General features: G+C 33.7%; 1 protein-coding gene across 6 annotated transcripts in view; it reads right to left on the bottom strand.

The window, feature by feature from the left end:
• TRIO (trio Rho guanine nucleotide exchange factor) overlaps positions 1-21,611 on the bottom strand; it is a 276,800-nt gene that overhangs the window by 142,560 nt on the left and 112,629 nt on the right. For all 6 annotated transcript variants that reach the window (XM_031946133.1, XM_031946134.1, XM_031946135.1 and 3 more), the window contains 7 exons: positions 15,881-16,076; positions 14,013-14,179; positions 10,071-10,190; positions 7,713-7,904; positions 7,046-7,195; positions 4,275-4,389; positions 2,314-2,429 (listed from right to left, as the gene is read on the bottom strand). In XM_031946133.1, coding sequence (XP_031801993.1) covers positions 2,314-2,429; positions 4,275-4,389; positions 7,046-7,195; positions 7,713-7,904; positions 10,071-10,190; positions 14,013-14,179; positions 15,881-16,076 — 1,056 coding nt within the window. The remainder of the gene's footprint in view (positions 1-2,313; positions 2,430-4,274; positions 4,390-7,045; positions 7,196-7,712; positions 7,905-10,070; positions 10,191-14,012; positions 14,180-15,880; positions 16,077-21,611) is intronic.

Below are 21,611 nucleotides of genomic sequence, written 5' to 3'. Positions count from 1 at the left end.
ACAGCTCTTCATTTCTCACCTGCCTGGAGCTGGTACCTTTCCTCCTTTCCACTACCTTTTGTGTGTTAGCTTTCCATTAAATTGTAAGTACCTTTGAGGGTGGGCGTTTTCTTTCTTATTTGTATTTACAAAGATTAGCACAGTACTTGGCACAGGATAGACATTTAATAAATAAATGTTTCTTTCACACATCTGTGGTTATTTAATCAAAAATTATGTAAATATGTTTAATAACAGCTGAGCTCTCAAAAAAGCGATCGCAGAACTGACTCAGAAGCTGAAATCTGAGTTAAGTAGAAAGGATCTGAAATTCCATCAGAGTGTAAATGTTTATAGCACTTTCTAACAAGAAATCTTCAATTTGTAAATGAGATTTAAATACGCTGATAGGTGAGAGGCCTACAGTGAAATAAAAATATAGACTTCAGAGAAAGGAAAGTCTGGGTTCAAGTCCTGTCTCTCCTACATACTAATTGATTTCTGGCCTCAAGCTAGCTTCTTCTACTAGCATAGGTCATCACAAATCCTTGGTTTTTAAGGACTATGTCCTAGGGAAGCCAATAGAAGGTTAAGCATCTTGCTAAGATCAGTGCTCTGCAGTATGCCAGGTGGGGTTTGAACCTAAGATTCTTGGATGCAGGCTTAGCACTCTAGCCACAGTACTGCACTTCCTCTTAAAAGAGTAATTAAAAAACAAGACAAAATAAAACAACAATAGCATTACCCACAAACCACAGTAGCAAATACAAGACAGGACCTAGGTCTTGGTTTTCACTGGTATATGGGACTTCTAATGAGGAAACTCCCACAACCAATATTGGTTGAACCTTCATTGCAATTTAGTCTTGAGGCAGTTACATAGCATAGTGGAGAGAGCACTGGAATCCCAGAAACCTAAATTTAAATTCAGTCTTGCTCACTTAATTAATTAATTTCACCTCAGATTTTTTTTATCTGTAAAATGGGGATAATAATTGTACTTACTTCCCAGGGCTGTTATCAGGATAGAATGAGATAATACTTGTAACATAATAATTTGAGGTTGTAAAACTCAAAGTGCTTTATAACTGGCAGCCAGATGGTATAGTAGCTAGAGTGTCAACCTAGAGTCAGAACACTTGAGTTCAAATATGATCTCAGATCCTTCCTAGATTTGTGACCCTGGGAAAAGTCACTTAAACCTGTTTACTTTAGTTCCCTCACCTGTAAAATGAATTAAAAAAGGAAATGGCAAACCACTATAGTATTTGTGCACAAGAAAACTCCTAGAAAGAGGTCACAAAGAGTGGGACAGGACTGAAAGGGACTGACCAACAACAACACAACAAAGTGCTTTATAAATACTACGTCATCATCATCATTAAGGAGCTGTCTAGAGTATGTTGATGGTAAGTGAATTGTTAAGGTTCACATAACTATTGTGTGATAGAGCCAGAATTTGAGTCCATGTTTTCCTCTCTCCAGGTCACCTTTCAGCCCATTTAAATCCTATTTAATTATTTAAGATCTCCCATGATAATTAGAAATTGCTGTCTGATTCAACAGGTTTTCAGTTCACCTTAAGAACAAAGTTCTGGCTTGAAAATATGACACATTAATGCAAGAAATGTATCCCTGAAAAAGAGAAAGGTCAGTCACAGCAACAGATAAAGATAAGACAGTCTGAATGTTAAGAAGCTGAGTTCTTAAATCACTGGTCTATGGATCCCTTCTCAGAATAAAATTTGTTCCTCTACATTCATATAGATGGAAATGCTAAATTTCATTTAGGGAGAATGAAAATAAAGACTTTTTTTCCTGACCAACTTCACAAATCCCTGAACTCTATCCATGGACTGCTGGGGGGGGAGAGGGTCTATAGACTACTGGTGAAGAATCCTTGATGTAGAGGAAGATTTGTAGTCTGTTGGGGAGATCCTTAATAGTGAATTAATAAAGGTGAACATGGATGGGTTATAATCTACAACAATCAAAGGAGGACCACATTAATGAGATTATAGATTCATTCATTAATTATCCCAATCACAAACTTTCAAAAGTTAACATAACTATATATCTGTATTCCCAAAGTTCAAAAAGAGACAAAGTGAATTTGGGTGACTTTTTTGGCTGATGGTCAGGACACTTGAATGATAAAGTCTGAACTACCCAGCAATTCATGATTCCTGAATCCAGTTTGCAGAGTTGTAATTCAGTCAAAGTGTTGATTAATTTTTAAAATCAACTTTAAAGGGAAGAGTCTATGTGGAAGATAAAGGGATATGAAAAGGCCTAAGTGCACAGAATTAACTGCATTCAGGGATCATGTCTGACCTGTTTGGCACTTCTTTCAAAAACCACATACTGCTGGCACTGATCTAATCTTCTCTTTCTCATGGTCCAGTAGTGCAATACCCTGTTTTCCCGTTGGAAGAGTTCATTCAAAATATCTGTAAAGATAAACAGAATTCAACCTTTAGTATTTGTCACAAATAAGAGGAATAAAATAATTTACTACCTTTAAGGGATACAAAGGAAGGGAATAAGCATTTATATATTACCTACTTGATGCCAGGAACTCTCCTATGTACTTTGCAAATATTATCTCATTTGATCTTCCCAACAACAATCTGAAGTAAATACTATACCCATTTTATAGTTGAGGACACCAAGGCAAACAGAGCTTAAATATCTTGCCCAGGATCACAAAGCTTGCTTGAGGCCAGATGGAGCTGAAGAGATGTAATTTTCCTGACTCTAGATCCAATGCTATGTTGTGGCATCTAGCTACCCATACAATATGTTTCAATAAGCATGAATTAAAAATTTTCATTTTTCTTTTAACTTTGACATGTAAATTCTGCCACAGACAGAGAAAAACTAAAATTCCATTATTCCTTTTTCCAATGGTCTCAAAAAGTATGGTTGAGTCTCACTACTCCCAATTTATTCTCTGATATATGATATAATTGTGATAATCCAGACTTAAAGTGATTATACTCATTCAGGTCAAGTAGACAAGGACTTCAGGGAAATTGGTCCAATTCATTAAGTTCGAATTAAAATGAAGGCTGCAATTCTACCTGTAATAAACTGTTTAACTAAATTTCATGATTAAAATTAGAAAACAAAAAATTATTTAGCTGTCAGAGATTCATTAGGAATAGACCCTGAGACTTCTTTATTATTGGGAATTCCCAGGCAAGGAAATTCCCTTTATCAATGCAGATGTGCTCCTTTTCTGAAATTTGTAATCTCCAGAGTTATCTAGACCACTGAACAGTAAGTTAACAAATATTTTTCAAAGCACTTTCTATGTACCAGGTACTGTGCTGAGTGACGAGGATATAGAAAAAGGCAAAACTATGGGCCTTTCCTTTAAGATAGCACCTTGTTTTCATGTCCAAGATTACACAGATATTGATGGATTTAGGGTAAACTTTCATTCTATTATACTATCCTACCATTTTATAATATTTTGATCAGTTTATCTCCCTGGGTAGCTATTTTTTATATACTGTGAAAACAATATATTTTCTTTAAACTCAGTTCAAAGCTCTTATTCTTCCCATGCTCAATTATTTTTAATGTATCTCTTGCCAATCTACCATGTCTCAACAATTCAAATGAATTTTTTTTGTGCATAATATTCTATGTTACCTACCTCCTAACTTAACAAAGCTATTATAAGCTTAGAAATTTTGTGCTATTATTCTAATAAAAAGACAAATCAAATTGTAATTTATTTCCTATACATGAAAGATTAGCTAATTTCCTTGAAGGTAGAATTCATCTCATTTAAAATTTTGTATGAGTGTTAGCAACCAAGAGAATTCTTTGCAAAAAAATCAATACTTTATAAATGCTTAGCTCCAAAAAGAGCTAAATGAATATGAAATGAAGATGGTTTTAAAAAGCTTCCCTACAACATATTATAATGCAATTTTATTACGTGTCTTCCCTTGCTTTAGTTCAAAAACTAGAATGTAACTTCCATTTGTAAAGTCCTTCCTGACTTGTGTTCAAAGAGTAAGTTAAGCAAATACAGATACAATCAGTATTGCTAATGTATAAAGGGGCTGCTCTTAAAAGCTTTTCCCACTTTTCTTAAACTTTTTCCACTGGCAACCCTTTTTTGTCCAAGAAATTTTTATGTGACCCTGGGTATTGAGGTGTATAAAATAGGTATATAAATCAAACATTCACTTATTATAATCATGATTAAATGACCCCCATTCAATTACATGACCCTATATGGTGCCAAAGTTTAGGAAGCTTTGCTCTAAAGTACTCACTTTTCACTTGTTGTTCAGGAGCTTTGATGTGGGTCACCATCCCAGGCATATTGACACTGTTCCTATGTAGGTATTTCAAGAAAACATCCGCATTCCTTCGAGCAAGTGTGCAAGCCTATGAAAAAATAGATGGTCTGTGAGAACTAGTATATTATGGAAACTTATATAGGGTTACCACCTGAATTCAAAGACAACGTCATCTCACTCATATAAATCTTTGCATACACCTATACAATTTATACGTACTTCTCATCCCAATCAGTTTTAAAAACATACACATACAACAATTTCTATTCCAAATAAATACCAATTACCTCAGTTCACTTAAGTAATAGCTAATGCAACAAAATGGCAGTAGAATAAGGGTATCACATACCTTTGTACTGGTATCACATAAAATCAATTTTTTCATAACCAATCAACAGAATTCTTTAAATTTTTGAATTTTAAATTTAGAATTTTAAAAATCCTGATTGGGATCTATTCCTTGGATAATGGGAATTTCTGATTTAGAAATTTCCTCTGCAAATACAGGCCAGGAGATCATCAGTAACTTAAATCTCAGAATAGTTTAGGAAACTGTTAAGGTAAAAATGGTTTTTCTAAGGTAACAAGATTAGGATCAAAGGGAGGACCTGAAGTTACTTTTTTTTTTACCCAACAGATTAAGAGTTCTTGCTACTACATCCCATACAGCCCTTAAGCCAGAGTAATGCCAACATCACATTTAGTATAGAATATAAGTCTTAATAGCTTACATATATTTCTTTTATTTATTTATTTATTTTATTTAATAGCCTTTTATTTACAGGATATATACATGGGTAACTTTACAGCCAAACCTCTTGTTCCAATTTTTCACCTCTTACCCCCCCACCCCCTCCCCTAGATGGCAGGATGACCAGTAGATGTTAAATATATTAAAATATAAATTAGATACACAATAAGTATACCTGACCAAAACGTTATTTTGCTGTAGAAAAAGAATCAGACTCTGAAATATTGTACAATTAGCTTGTGAAGGAAATCAAAAAGCTTACATATATTTCTGATGCAGAACATTTCTAAACTTTTAAGTCCTGCCCTGTGTAAATTCCTTAGTGCTTATTTTCTAGAGATGCTGAATGACTTGTCACTTCAAAAGAAAATGGTTTTTTGTTACCTACATATACACTACAGCTTGGTAAGTTTCTAGTTCTAAACATTACCTTTTTAAGTATTCAAGATTTAATTATCAGAAGAGGATATTTTAAGCTAAATGCATTTTGCTACACAAGATTTTACCTTTTCCCCTGGAAGCAATGGCTCAGTGCCCTCAGTCCAGGAATAAAAGATATTTGGGAAAAAAAAATCATCCTTGAAGATTGTGGATTAATAGTCTTATTACTCCCCAATCTGGAACTTTCAATAATGAAAAGGTGGCCATCTGAGGAAAAAAAAATTACCTAGAAATTCAGGACTCTGAGGCAGGTTAATTCTGGATGAGTACATACTTTACCACAATTAAAGCCTCTATGTTTTGCCCAGGCTATTCCACAGAACCAGAATACCCTCCCTTTCTCTCTGTACTTGTTTAGATTGTGAATTCCTTGAGGATAGGGACTGATTTAGCATTTCTTTGCATGCCCTAAGCTTAGCACAGTGCTTAACACATAATATGCATTTAATAACTATTCATCCTTCAAATCCCAAATTAAAACCTACGTTCTCTTCATACAGTCTTCGATGTTCATCCCTATTAATAACAAGCTTTGGATTTTATATTGCTCATATATTGCATGCATCCCTAACCCATAGACTGTAAAAAGAAATATGTTGTTTAAATTTTACATTTTCCCTAGGGCTAACACAATTTTTTGTACATAATAGGTACTTAATACAAAATCTATCATACTATTAAAAACAATAGGAGCATGAAGTCCATATATATATATATATATATATATATATATATATATATATGTATAATAATAATTTTTTTTTGGCTGAGGCAATTGGGGTTAAGTTTTAAAAACATAACAGAATTTTAAGGTTTTCTTTCTTTCAATCATTACTCATCGATGTTAATACTATCATAAGTTTGTTGTTGTTGCTGTTCAGTTGTGTCCAGCTCTGAAGTTTGCCATTAATTTTTCCAGCTCATTTTACAGATAAAGAAATTGGGGCAAACAGAGCTAAGTAAGAAGCTTACTTCTTCTACTGAACTTCCATCAGTTTCTTTTTAAAATATTCTAATAAGTCAATAATGAAAATTCTAAAAAATAAATCCATAATGAAAATTCTAGTAAATATTCTGATAAAAATATATAAATAAAAATATTCCAATAAAAAAAATTAACCATGTTGAGGATTCACATGGCTGCTAAGTGTTTGAGGGCACATTTGAACTTATGTGTTCTTGACTCCAACCACTGAGCTACTGAGCTACCTTTAATTGCCACAAGTGTTTTTACCAAATGTCAAAAACCATGTGAAGGTCTAGGAGTAACCTCTCTGGAGGAACATACAAACTCATCCACTTTCTCTCTGTGCACTCAGAGTCTTTTGTAAAGGATTCATCATGATTCTTTTGATGGGTGCTAATGTACATCATAGATGGAATACAATTTTTAAACGTAACTACAAATGACTTTGCTTTTGCAACAGACAATAGGAATTGTCAATTATAAAATCCTTTATTGTTTATAAAACACATTCTTCCCAATAGGCTGGTGATGGAGGCCTTGTGAGGAACCCAAGGCCAAGAAAAACATAAAATTAAAAAAATATACCTTCAGGAATGCTTCCTTTTGTTCCAGGTGTTTGCTTATCATTGGGGTTACATGGTCTGTCTCAGAGTTGGGACCCAGTTTGTCAGCTCCTCCACACCAGTCTTCTTCTCTTTTATATTCTTGTTCCAGGCTCTCTAAGACACTACACACCTGCGAAGCACCAGAAAATGAGGCTTGAGCACATCTTTCAAATGTCTCCTTGTATTGACAAAACCATTAGCATTAGTTTTTATTTTGGCAAAAAAAAAAAAAAAAAAAAAAGCCTGAAATTCTTTATGAGGAGAGCACTAGGCTGGCATTATTGTAGGAGCTAAAAAACAAAAGGCAGAGCAGTCACTTTTCTCATCCTTGACAATTAGCTTCATCAGATGCAAAGGAAGATAAAGAGCAAAGTCAAGACTGGCTTTAGCCAATTTCAATAAAGCCCACATTTGTCTCTATTATATGTTAGAGGCAGGTTTGAAACAAGAGTAAGAGAGGTCTCTTCTCCATTGTTCTCAGCATTCCTTTGTAGCAAGGCAGGCAGTGTTTTAAATAGGATTTGCTTAAAGCACCAGCATTTTTAAAGCTAGCTGCTAATGAGCAAATTATTTAATTAAAAGGTTCTTTGAGTAACTGAATCTAGAGGTAAAGAAAAGCATGCACAAGCTAGAAAAAGTTTTCCTACCTGTTCTGATGTTTTATAAAAGGCAACAGAGGCATTGACCAGCTTGAGGCGATCTTCCATCTTGAGCATGAGTTGCTGCCAATGAGAGGCTACTTTTTCAGCACAGTCCCTGATCATGTCCATGTCATAGTGGTTGGCTTGAAGCATAGCCTCAGCCTTCTGTTGTACCTGCAGGGCACTCTGATGTGTCTTCTGGTGAAGAAAAAGAAGGGGAAAAAAGAATGAAACTGTTTCCCACAAGGAGTATTATTCATTTATTGGAATCGAGTTGGCATAGGCCTGGCTACTTTGTTGCTCTCCATCTTCTGAAAGAACATAATCATGAAAAGCTAATTCTTCCTCTGGATGAAAATCCTCAACATGGTTAATTTTTTTTATTGGAATATTTTTATTAGAATTTTTATTTATATATTTTTATCAGAATATTTACTAGAATTTTCATTATGGATTTATTTTTTAGAATTTTCATTATTGACTTATTAGAATATTTTAAAAAGAAACTGATGGAAGTTCAGTAGAAAATATTTTTGTTTTTCAGGAGAAATGGGCATTTTATACTCACACTGTGGTTTAGCTACTATATGTTGTAAGGGATGTGAGAAAAAAAACAAAGAGTTTGGGAGATAGATGCAATATTTTAAATAGTAACAGACATGCTCCAATTTGCTTATTCCTTAATCTCTTTTCTATGCTGATCTTCAATATATAATGTGTGGGGAGAGGGAAAAGTGATTGAAGTATGGATTCTAATTTTTATTATGTCAAGTGAAAATATTGTGCATTATTAAAAAACAGACAAATATGAAATTTCAATTTAAAGGCCAGACTAAATTGTGATCTTTGAGGGGGTTTACTTAAAATTTATTTCTTAAAATCCCAGTTTTTTTTTTTTTTTAATCCACAGACTCAAGTCTCAGATTTCTTCTCTGTTTATCTTTGTAAATAAGTATGAAAAGTCAGTGAAAGATTGTAAATGGGTCAGGACAACATAGGAAATGGATTTGTGACTTTGGTGGCATAAGGAGCTCTGAGGAAGGAACTTCTTCCCCCAATATGGAATGGCACCATCTCTGTAACTTTTGTTGCCCAGAGCAGTGACAGGTGTTCTAGTGGTTTGACCAGGGCCATACAAAAAAGGAATGACTGATAATGAACCAAGTTTAAGATGTGGAGGAGAAAAGTTGAGGGAAATCATAATGGAAGGTATCAATCTCAACTAGGAAATCAGAATAGAATAAGTGCTTGAATGGGGGGGGGAGGGAGAGAATGTCTGAAATAAACTCTGGTAAATTTATTTTGCATTTATAGTAGATTCAACAGATTTACACAGATCTGTGCCTTTCCCCTCCCCAGGACTACTGCCAGCATTTCTTTCCCTTGTGGGAAAATGTATTCTGTGTTCACCCTGGTGAAGATAAACTATACTTGACATTACAAACAGATGAGCTTAGAGCTACAGCATGAAGCTTACACCAGCAAAAAATAAAGGATAATAAAATGATTTTATTTCAGGAAGATTTTATGTATTCCCCCTTCCTCACTCAAACTAGCAACAGAATCATGAAAAGCTTGGGAACAGGTGTCAAGAATTCTTCAGCTCAAGGAAAGCCATTTTTATCTTTTTACTTCCCCAGATAACTCTTGAAAACTAATGAGCTGTTGATCTGCACTTGTGAAGAAAGTTTCAATAACAGAAGTTCTCAATAATCAACGAAATTAGATATTCCAACCAAAATTTTTAAAGATTGTTCAGTCAGTTAATTAGTGCAAAAGTTAATTTTATATGAAACTATTACGAATTCCTCATTTTACTGTAATTTAGTTGCACTGGTTATTACTTAAGTGAACTGGGGTAATTGATGTTTGGGAAAATTTTTTTGTTGAAATAAGGTCACATCTGTATTTTTAAAACTAGTAGATTTATAAAATATGTGTAAATTCAAATGATATAAAATCTAAATGTCAATTGATAACTTTATGTTATCAAGTTTAAGAGATAAGAAGTGACACCACAAAATTTGTAAAAGATGCCAAGTAATATGAGACATAGAAAGACAAGGGCATCTAATTTAATTCATCTGATTCTCCTGACATCATAAAATAAATAACTGACAAATTCCTGGTCATTACATTGGTCCTATTTTATGGCTGCTGGAATAGTTACAGCTCTTCAGAAATTAAAAAAAACAAAACAAAACAAAACATTAGGGCTTTATTCTGTTAAATATTGTTTTTGGTTAAAATTATTTATGACATGGTATTAAAATAATTTTGAAGAAGAAAACTAACTAGGATTGAGCTAGTTAGTAATACAAGGATGTTGGCTAATGTAAATAAATGGCACCCAAGAATTCTTACCTCGATGGCATGCTGGAATTGCTCATGTTCTCGCTGTAGCTGTTCAGCCTCTTGTAATGAGCTGGCTGTGATGAGACCAGCATTTAGCATGGATTCTCCATTGCGGATCCAACCCAGAACCTGAAATTGCAAATTCAACTATTTATAGGGCTGATTCTTAGCATGCAGTCTGTGGATTGCTATTACCTAAAAGAGTTCTAGATGCTTCCCAAAGACTGCTTGGTTTTTGTGTCTTAATGTTTATCTTCAACACAAGATTATGGGTATACTTATTGTTACAAAAGCACTTTGACTGTAGCCTTCATTGGGATCTCCTTAGAACCACGACTATTTTGTGAGAGGTTTTAGCAGCAGCAAATGGAAAGTACCGGGAGTGGTTATTTATGGAACTATTTGACTATATTTGAAGTTGACTTTAAAAATTTTAAATTAAATGCTTTTCTCTGCTATTAAAGAAGTATGTTCTATATCTCTTCAGCTTTAACAAATCTGTGACAAGTATGATATTCAAAATGAAAATGACTTCAAGGAATTTATTGTTAAATTTTAATCTTTGTTTTTTTTTTAATAGACATTGACATGCCATAAAAAGTGGTATAAGGAGTCGGAGACAACTCAGTCTGTACCATCATGACTTATAGCTGATCTAACTGATTATTAGGACTGAAATCTCTTTCTTTTGCATGATTCAAAATAAGAAGTTAATTCATGGCTTTAAAAATTGTGCAAATTAATATAATGAAAGGTAATGGTGCCAGTAAGTAATAATGAATATGATGACTAGAAAGAAGCATGGGAAAATTCACATGGACTATTACTGATATAAAGTAAGGTAAACAGAGCCAAGGGAAAAAACATACAAAATGATGCAACCATATAAGTGAAAAGAACAAGAAAAAGAAAGAAACTGAAGTGCTGTAAAATTATAAGGAAAGGAAAAAAAGAAAGAATGTGAGAAGAAGCCTTACCCTTACTTCTTCTTAGAGATAGTTTTATTGTTGTTGCTGTTTTGAGGGGATGTCATTTATTTTCTGGATGAACTAAACAATGCTGACATTTTTTCCCCTCCTTTTTATTAAAAATAATGCTTTGTTATTTGGGAGGGCTCTTTGGGACAGGGGGAAATTTAAGCAATGTAAAAAACAAAAAGATAACAATAAAAACAATTTTTTTTAAAGAAGTTTGACCAGAAATGCAAGGTTGAAAAAATAAGTGATTTGAAGTTTCTGCTAAAGGAAAAGAAAAAAACTTACATTAGTTGCTCTTAAAAAAAAAAGTAAAAAAAAACTCAATTAGGATTAGTGTAATCCATTACAGTAACCTACATACCACATAGAGGATCTAGATATATTAAGTATAAAACGTGGGGTGCTCCAACCTGGGGAAAAAATGTGATATAATCAACAGTGTTCTGGAACCAGCTCATACCTCCTCAAGAGAACCAATTGTTAAATTTTTATCCCTAAGAAATTATCAAATCTACAAATTAGGGCTTGAATTTTTGTTTTGTCGATTGTCTTGACTTAAGTTGCTGAAAAATATTTTTAATATTTTAAAAATACTTTAAAATTTAAAAGTGGGCAATGCTTTTTTTTTTTTTTTTTTTTTTTTTTTAAAGCCAGCTGGTTTTTAAACATTTATCAGGATGTAATAGAAAGTGTACAAGGAGGTCTGGCTAAGGTTTGTTTCTAACAGTTACTATCTTACTTCAGCTCTTTGGGTAAACTGTAATCTGTAAAGTGAAGAGATAAGGGTATTGGATTGGATGATCTCTAAGATCTCTTCTTTCGCTAACATTCTATGAGAGCTACTAGCACATCTCAAATGAGAAATTATCCTTCCCTCTAGAGCATGCTAGGATATTTTTGCTTCCCAGGGTATTCTACAGATCATTAAACAAAACCTAAAAGATGTATCAGGTACACATGGCTTCCCACTCTGTGAAAAAGAAACCTTTTTAAATGTTTAAATTTTTTATTTTCCAACCTGTTCTGCCTCTGATGGAATTATAGGCACCAGATGACAAGAGAAAAACCACAGTCTCATATAGCATGTTATTCTGCCCAGGTTGGTGACAGTAAATTTGGCAGGAAATCACAATAATACCACCAGGAAGGAATGTGCTCATATTTTTTAGGCACAAAATACAAATAACAAAACAGACTCAGGAGGAGGTTTATAATGTCACGCTTCTCTCAGATGCTGCTACCTGTAGTGGCCTGCCAAGGTGTAAAGCATTTCCCAGTTAAGAAGGAGCAGCCAAATATCTAATACATGATCTCCAAAATTATACAGTGAGCATTATTTTATTAGGGTCAAAGCAGCTTTTTGAGACTTTTTGATGGGATTAGGTCCCTGAAGAGAGGAAAGATGTTATCAAGAACATAGACAGATGGGTTTGCCTTAGAAAGTACATGTTTTTCTTCAGTCATTTCAGTTGGGTCTGACTCTTCATGACCCTATTTATAAATGAGGAAATTGAGACAAATAGGGTTAAGCAACTTGGCCAGGGTCACACAGCTAGCAAGTGACTGAGGCTGGATTTGAACTTAAGAAGAGGAGTCTTTCTGACTCAGGAGCTGATGCCCTATCCACTGTCCAACCTAGATGCCCCTAGAATGTGCAAAAGGCCCTTTTTTCTTAAAATTTCTATTTTTCTAATTTCCCTCTTAGTAGGGGAAAAGAAATAATGTCTTAGTTTCTTAAAATTTGGCTTAAACATTACCTTTTACAGAGCTGTAGTGCTCTTAGTAACTTCTATTGCTCTTACTTTCTAAACAACATCATATTTATTGTTATTTATTCTGTTCATACTTATTATAAGATCACTAGATTTAGAGATGAAAAGAACCTAAGTTCTTTAACTCCAACTTTGCTTCCTTCTTTTACAAATGAGAAAACTGAGGCTGAGTGGTGACATTGTTTGCACTGGGTCACAGAGCTTTCTTGAGCCCTATCCACTATACCCCTCTGTCTTTCATGTCCCATTGGACATGTCCTATTGGAAAATAAACTTCTTAAAGGCAGGAACAGGTTTTTTTTTTTTTGGCTTTTCTTTGTATTTCCTGCACTGAGCATTATGATTGACAGAATAAATATTTAATAACTGTTTATCGATCAAACAATGGATGGAGCAGTATAGGAAAGTGATTTGTGATTTTGCTGATACAAGGAGCTCCTGGGGAGGAACTTTCTCTCCCAATACAGACTAGTACCCTCTCTGCTACTTTTAATCTTAGATAGCTGTTGCCCAGAACACTAAGAGTGTGAGGTCAGTTGATCAGGGTAATACAAAAAAGTTTGAACTTATTGATAATAAAAAAAAATTATGAGGTATGGAGGAGAAAATCTGAGAGAACTCACAGAAAATCAGGTGGCCAAAAATCAGGTTTAATAGGGGCATGAAGATAATACCAAAAAAAAAAAAAAAGTCTGAAATTTCAATTGAATTTGTACTAGATTCAGCTAATTAATACAAGTCTGTGTTTTTCCACAGGAATACTACTAGCATTTTTTTTTTCAAGTGGAAAAATGTGTTCCAAAGGGCTATCTCAAGAATACATTTGGGGAATTCCATCAGGAAGGGTATGAAGTAGAAAGGAGTAGATGTTCTATGAATCAGAAATGCATGAATTTCCTATAAAGCCTAAGAAAATACAACCCTTGAAATACATGCATAAGAAAACACATATAACATGGTAAGGAGAAATAGCAAGAGACATAATATAGTGGTGGGGATAAAGAAGGAGTACCAGGGCTAAAAGCTAGAGTAAGTAAAGGTACTTTGCTAGTTGAATGTTCATAAAGTAGATTTCAAATGAAAAGGGAACTGTCTCTAGAAGCACTTTTTCAGGTGTATAGTGGAAACACAAGGTATTCCTGTAATACCACTTACTACTCTACATCTGGTTTTCTGCAGCCCTGCAAAACGTCATTGGATACCTGTTTAACTTCTGCCTGCAGATGGCGCAACTGTACACATTGCTCTAAGTGTTTCCGATGCTGCTCTGCTGCCAAATCCAACTCCTGCTGTTTTTCATGAAGAAACTCTAATAAGTCCTGGACACGGGTGGCCATATCCACATCTCTATCACAGAGCAACTCCACGCCTGAAAAAAAGTCACAAGAGATGCTAGAACTGAACCAATTTCTTCTTCTTTTTTTTATTATAGCTTTTTATTTAGAAGTTACATGTATGAGTATTTTTATAGCATTGACAATTCCCTTCCTTCCCCCGACCCTCTCCCCCAGATGGCAGGATGACCAATACATGTTAAATATGTTAAAGTATAAATTAAATACAAAATAAGTATACATGTCCAAACAGTTATTTTGCTGTACAAAAAGAATTGGACTTTGAAATAGTGTACAATTAGCCTGTGAAGGAAATAAAAAATGCAGGTGGACAAAAATAGAGGGATTGGGAATTCTATGTAGTGGTTCATAGTCATCTCCCAGAGTTCTTTTGCTGGGTGTAGCTGGTTCAATTCATTACTGCTCTATTGGAAATGATTTGGTTCATCTCATTGTTGAAGATGGCCAGGTCCATCAGAACTGGTCATCATATAGTATTGTTGTTGAAGTATATAATATCCTGGTCCTGTTCATTTCACTCAGCATCAGTTCCTGTAAGTCTCTCCAGGCCTTTCTGAAATCATCCTGTTGGTCATTTCTTACAGAACAATAATATTCCATTACATTCATATACCACAATTTATTCAGCCATTCTCCAACTGAGGGGCATCCACTCAGTTTCAAGTTTCTGGACACTACAAACAGGGCTGCCACAAACATTCGTGCACATACAGGTCCCTTTCCCTTCTTTATAATCTCTTTGGGATATAAGTCCAGTAGTAACATTGCTGGATGAAGGGTATGCACAGTTTGATAACTTTTTGAGCATAGTTCCAAATTGTTCTCCAGAATGGCTGGATGTATTCACAACTGAACCAATTTCTTAAAATTTCCAATACATGTGTACATAAGTTATCTGATTTGAGAATCAATAATCCCTATTTGCCTCTTCTGCAGAGCAAGACCCCTGATTGATAAAATTTGACCAAGACTGGCAGCAATTATACTTATGTATACATACATGTATCTGAATCTGCGTTTGACTATGTACCAGTTACAGTTTTCAAGTATTTATGAATTTTCTTTTGTTACCATAATCAAAAGGTGACAAATCAAAGAGCTCAATTCTTACATTTCCTGGGACATCTCTCTGCAGATCAGTTATGTGGAGAGACTTTACATCATTTCAGGACAATGCAACTTTGTACTTGGCTTGCATTTTAATAAGTATTGCATTAGACCGGATGATATAAAATAATGTAGTAGGTTTCATGCTTTAAGTTGGTGAACACAGTATCAATATAGGACATTCCCCTAATGCCTCTAGTGACATCTACTGGTGAAATAAAAATTAAATGACAACTAAAAAATTAAGAACCTGAAATATAAAAACTATCTTAAGGATGAAGTTACATTGCTGAGGCACAAATATGTAAAATAATCTCATAATGTTATCATTTTGTGACATTAGTTCTTAGAGTTTTGAATGGTTCATAAGAATTTTAAGGGTTAGTTCAATATCTATATATATTTGATTAATATGAAAAATTGGAGGTATTTCACTTTAAGAATTCAAAATATCTGTATTAGAATTATACTAAAAGACTTCTGAGAATACAAGTAACTTTTAGCCATACCATTAAAACAGACTAAGTGAATCCCTGTAGCAACATGAAGAAACTCCAATATGACATAAAAGGAAAACAGTAACAACAAAACATCTACCCCTATCTTACCAGAAGCTTGTACTTCATTGACATACTGCAGGAGATCTTGTCCTTGGTGGATAACATCAAAGGTCAAATTATTCATTGTTAGTGCTTTGTCTGCGTGGTGCTGGAGCCGCTGTTCTGCTATTGTGAGATCTTCAGTGTCAAAGTCATTCATCTGCTGAGAAAGCTCATCATTCCAAGATTCAAGGTCTGAGATGATCTAATAGAGGGGGAAAGAAATTCATCTAAACAAGACACCCATACACATGCTGAAAGCAGATCTTCAGAAATGACAAAATTCAAAAGACAACCAAAAAATCCATTACAGAGATAGACTTTTCAATTTCTCATCCTACACTGCATGTTTTTGCTAATACAAATCAGAATAGTCAATATTTATAAATTCCAATGCTTGTCAACATAGGGACCAGTAAGGTGGACCTGAACAAGTTTGGGAACAGTTGTCTTGTGCTGAGACTTTAGGGGATTTATAGAGTGGAAGAGAAAGCATTTAATAAGCATTTACTATTTGCCACTATTGTGATAAGTACTTTACAAACAGAATATCCTTTTGATCATCCCAACAACTCTGCAAGGTAGGCACTATTCTTCTCTCCACTGTATATTTAAGGAGACATCAAAAAATGTCTTTGCTGGGCCACAGATCTAGTAATTATCTCAGATTCAATTTGAACTCAATCCTTCTAGACATAAACTTAGAAAATTCTATCCACAATACTTCCTAGCAGCTAAGAACACCAGTCCTATTTTACTGATCTTCTTTCTCTTAATTCTTTACTAAGATTTCTTTTGTATGATACTGGTGTGCGTGTGTGTGTGTGTGTGTGTGTGTATGTGGTATTTATTTATAAAATATGTAAAAGAAGCATATAAATAACTATAAATCAGACTTGAGCTTGAGGCTAACCAGAAGAATTTTAAACAAAAAAATAATTATTACCACAATCGCTTTCTATATTGTTGACTGTTTTTTTTTTTTTTTTTTTTTTTAATTTTGTCACAGGGATAAGAGTTGGATCAGAAGTACTGGGAGACTACTGAATTTAACAAAAAAAATTTACAAGGTGATAATCGATCCTTTTTTTAAATTTATTTTTTAATTAAAGTTTTTTATTTACAAAACATATGCATGAGTAATTTTTCCAAGATTGACCTTTGCAAAACCTTTTGTTCCAGATTTTCCCCTCAGTCTCTCTACTCCCTCCCCTAGCTAGCAGGTAGTGAAATACATGTTAAATATGTTGAACACATATTAGATCCAATATATGTATACATATTTATACAGTTATCTTTTTGCCCAAGAAAATCAGATCAAGAAAGAAGAAAAAGAAAAACTGAAGAAGAAAATAAAATGCAAGCAAATAACAACAGAAAGAGTGAGACTGCTATGTTGTGGTCCACACTCAGTTCCCACAGGCCTCTTTCTGGGTCTCTTCATCACTGAACAAGAACTGGTTTGAATCATTTCACTGTTGAAGAGAGCCACGTCCATCAGAATTGATTGTCATAAAGTCTTGTTGTTGTGTGTTTAAACCTATCCTTTTTTTTTTAAAAAAAAAAAGCTCTAAATTTAATATAGAAAAATATATAGGAAAAGGTGATTTTTCACTTGATTTCTTTAAATAGGGAAAAGAATAAGCTTTGTTTTATAAAACCAAAAAATAGGAATTACATGATAATGTAAAAAAAAAAAGGCAATTTTAATTTCTAATGATTGTCAAGTCACTTAAATCTCCCTGTGCCTCAGTTTCTGCATCTTTTAATTGAAATAGTCCCATTTTTTAACAGCTCACAAGGAATGGGTAATAAACTGAAGCTGAACATAGTAAATGAGACATGAACTGAAGATGTCCATTGGGAATAGAAAAACTCTAGAGGCAGCCATGATAATGGATAAACATGGAAAATGCTGCCCCAGTGTTTATCATGAACTCTTAGTTACTAAATACAAGAAAAACAAAGAAACCTACTGAGACAACAAAACTCAAAAAAGGGGAAGAAGATTTCTGGATATTGATTTTTCATAAAAGACAGTTTAAATAAGATACACTTTTTTAAAAATTTGAGAATATTAAAGAAAAATTCATTATTTCAATCTAGCATTATTATCCTTTATTGTGATTATTCACGAATGCAATTGAGAAGTTGTCTGTGAATATCATAGGCCAGAATTTGCATTTATATTCCCCCTAGCTTTCTCCAGTGCATATTAGCAACCATAAAGAAGTTTCAGAATACCTTATCCACTCACACAATTAGTGATGAATTGTAAGTTCCTTTTCCCTGAATTTCCATATGATTCAGCATTCTTTAATAATTTTTCAAAAGCATACTGTGATAGTTCTTGAGCTAGAAGGGAACTCACAGGTCATATAGTCTAACCTCCTTCATTTTAACAGATAAAGAAACTGAGCCCCAACAGAAGAAGCCCCAAATCATACAGGTAGAATAGAAGCAATATTTGAACCCAGGTCATTATTTCCAAAAAACCAGTGATCTTTCCTTTGTTTCACTGCTATAGCAATGATTATGCTGGTTTAGATTAAATTTTTCTGTTTTAGAAAATAAGAGAGTAAGGCCATAAGGCACATAAAATATTTAGGAAAGCTAAAAAAAGATGAGTAAGAAAAGACTATAAAAATCTTGATTTTACAATTTTAAAAAGGTGGAATATATAAATAAGAGGAATAGAAAGAAAATGAATGAACTACAGTCTGATTTCTAACAAGCATAGAAGACCATGTTTCCCAAGAGGCACGAATATTCAAAGAAATTCAATTCAATAAACATTTATCAACTGTCTTCATTGTAGTTACTGGAAATACAAAAACATAAATGAAAAACAAACAAAAGAAATAATCCCATCCCTCATGGAGCTTGGATTCTACTGAAGTGCATTTCACCAGATCAAAGAAGAAATCAAAACAGACAAAAGAGAAGTTAAAAAAAAAAATCAAAACCAAACCTGACACTAGCTTTTTCAAGTCTTCCAGCTTCATGTTTCTTTAAAAAGAAGTATAGAAGCATGGTGCCATGAAATGATTCAGGCCAATTCCAATGGCCTTGTGATGGAGAGAGCCATCTGCATCTAGAGGACTATGGGGACTGAATGTGAATCACAACATAAGTGTTTTCACTCTTTTATTGTTGGTTGATTGCATTTTATTTTCTTTTTCATTTTTTTTCCTTTTTGATCTGATTTTTCTTATGCAGCATGATATTTGTGGAAATATTTATAGAAGAACTGCATGTTTAACGTATTTTGGATTGCCTGCTGTCCAGAAGTGGAGTTGGAGGGAAGAGAGGAAGAAAACATTTGGAACATAAGTTTTTGCAAGGGTGAATGTTGAAAACTATCTCTGCATATATCTGCATATATAGAATAAAAAGCTACTATTTTTAAAAAATGAAGAGGTGTGTCCTTCATTCTTAAGAGGATTATGACACCAGGGTAGTGATGCCATAACATGGAAGTGAATTGGAATTAAGTGAGAGAGGGCCAGGCAGCTAGATGGTACAGTGGATAGAGTTCAAATCTGGCCTCAGACATTTACTGTGTGACACTAAGTAAGTCATTTCACTCTGTTTGTCTCAGTCTCCTCATCAGTAAAAAAAGGAACTGGAGAAGGAAATAGCAAATTAGTTTAGTATTTATGACAAGAAAACTCCCAATAAGGTTACAATTAAATGGACATAAAACAATTCAACAGAAGTCCTTTCTAGCTTGAAAATCACAGGATCATAGATTTGGATTAGGAAGGGATCTCAGAAGATATGGAGTCCATTCCTAAGATAATGCAATCCATTCCTTTCATTTTATAGATGAGGAAACAGAGTAAAAGTACTTCTCAAGGGTCACATAACCCAAGGTTTTTCAGTTCTAGCACTCTATTTTGCCACCTAAATTAAAAAACAAACCAAAACCAAAAAAAGAACAAGATGGCTTAGATAATTAAAGCCTAAAATTTTATTGCATGAGTGCTGTCTTTGCCCTTTAATTTAATTACTCAAATTTGAGCAAATCTAGTTTTATAAAATTACAGTAGAATTTTAACCCTGATTTGGTATACTGATGTGAAAAAATCCATAATTTTATGTCAAAGAAATGGAGAGATAACTATTTGTTGACAAAAGGATTACATAATGTAGGGACTTTGTTCTAATGGTACAACTCTCTTTGTCTAAGGTTAAGACCTAAGGTCTAGGTCAAGAGAAATTGAATAATTTGTCCAGGGCAGCAAGTGCAGGAGACAGGATTTGAACTCAAGTTTTTTTTTTTTTTTTTTTTTTAAACTACAATTTCAATACTTGATCTCCACTGAATAATAATGCTAAAGCAATGGAATTTCTGATTCACTTTCCAAAACACATTTCTGTCAGTAATTGCCCTCTCCAAATTTAAAAAAAAAAAAAAAAAAAAAAAAAAAAAAGCATTATTTTCTCATTTGGAGTTGCATCAATCTAAACAAGAGATGATTTTTAAAATACCAAATTGACAGTACTTAGAAATTTCTAATGGTGTCTCTGTTTTGTTCCTCAAGTGACATATCCAATCAAAAGCAATAGATTTAAAAAAAAAAAAGGAAGAAAACTTCTTTGAAGTAAAGATTACAAAAGAAAACAGGAACTACTCGGATTTTATTCTGTTTATCCAGTGCTCCTCTATAGAGTCCCTCTGCCCATGCAGACCTATGACCCTCTCAAGCAATCTGGCTTTCATGGTGTTACCAAAGATCATTCATTTATTTGTGACTAAGTTTCAGTCAACATTAGGTTTTTCACAAAGCTTCAGGGTTTTTTTTTTTTTTTTTACAAGCTATATTAAAAGTTTTAAATTTGCTTTTAAAAAACTGAGAGCAAAGATTGACTTTTAAGTAAGGTTTCTCCTGGTGGCTTGAAAGAGATCTTTTAAATGCTCATCAAAATGCTCACCAGAGCCTTGACTCCAGTTCTAAATGGGCAGGTGTCCACATTGCCCAACAAAAACTGCTTTTACAGTTAAAAGCTTTAGTTGGTGGCTCTAAATGAAGATAAAGGTCACAAAACTTGTGTGGGGGGGTGCTCCTTCCCCCTAAGCCAAAATGGAAACCCACTAGGCAAAGAATTATTGATACCACAATCCCGCACCCCAAACTTGTCAATTCCCACTGATGATTTGACATGTAAATGAGGGTGGTCAGGTTTAAATGTCAAACAAAACATTTTACTACAGGTAAACAATGAAAGACAAGCATTGTGATATAATGTAAAGAATACCTCTGATACTTGTTTTATGACCATTTTCTGAACCTTAGTTTCCTGATTAGTAAAAAGCAGATGACATCTGAAGATCTTAATAATATGAACCCCTTGAGGAGAGGGACAATTTTTGCCTTTCTTTAGATAGTTCTTGGCATACAATATGTACTTCATAAATATTTGTTGATTGTGAAATCATAGGATTTTTGTGAAGACCAAAATGTATAATATGTATAAATATTGTATATTTACAATGTATAAAATACATTTAATAATGTATAAAAAAATCTTTTGTAAATTCAAAGTACATTACAAAATAATGTCAAAGTAAAAGATATCATCATTATTGTTAAGTCATAATGCTGTGGTGAAACAAATTCCACAAATTTTAGATATCACTAAAAAGCCTTGGCTTCTTGAAAACACCTCAAAGAATTTCTACAGTCTTCAGCAGGATGAGATATTCAGTCTCATTAGCTCTTTGGGGTCTGCTTTC

The sequence above is a fragment of the Sarcophilus harrisii genome, chromosome 1 (genome assembly GCF_902635505.1).
Source record: "Sarcophilus harrisii chromosome 1, mSarHar1.11, whole genome shotgun sequence".
Taxonomy (NCBI): Eukaryota; Metazoa; Chordata; class Mammalia; order Dasyuromorphia; family Dasyuridae; genus Sarcophilus; species Sarcophilus harrisii.
Note: the sequence above shows the minus strand (reverse complement) of the source record. Positions and strands in the feature narration are given on the sequence as shown.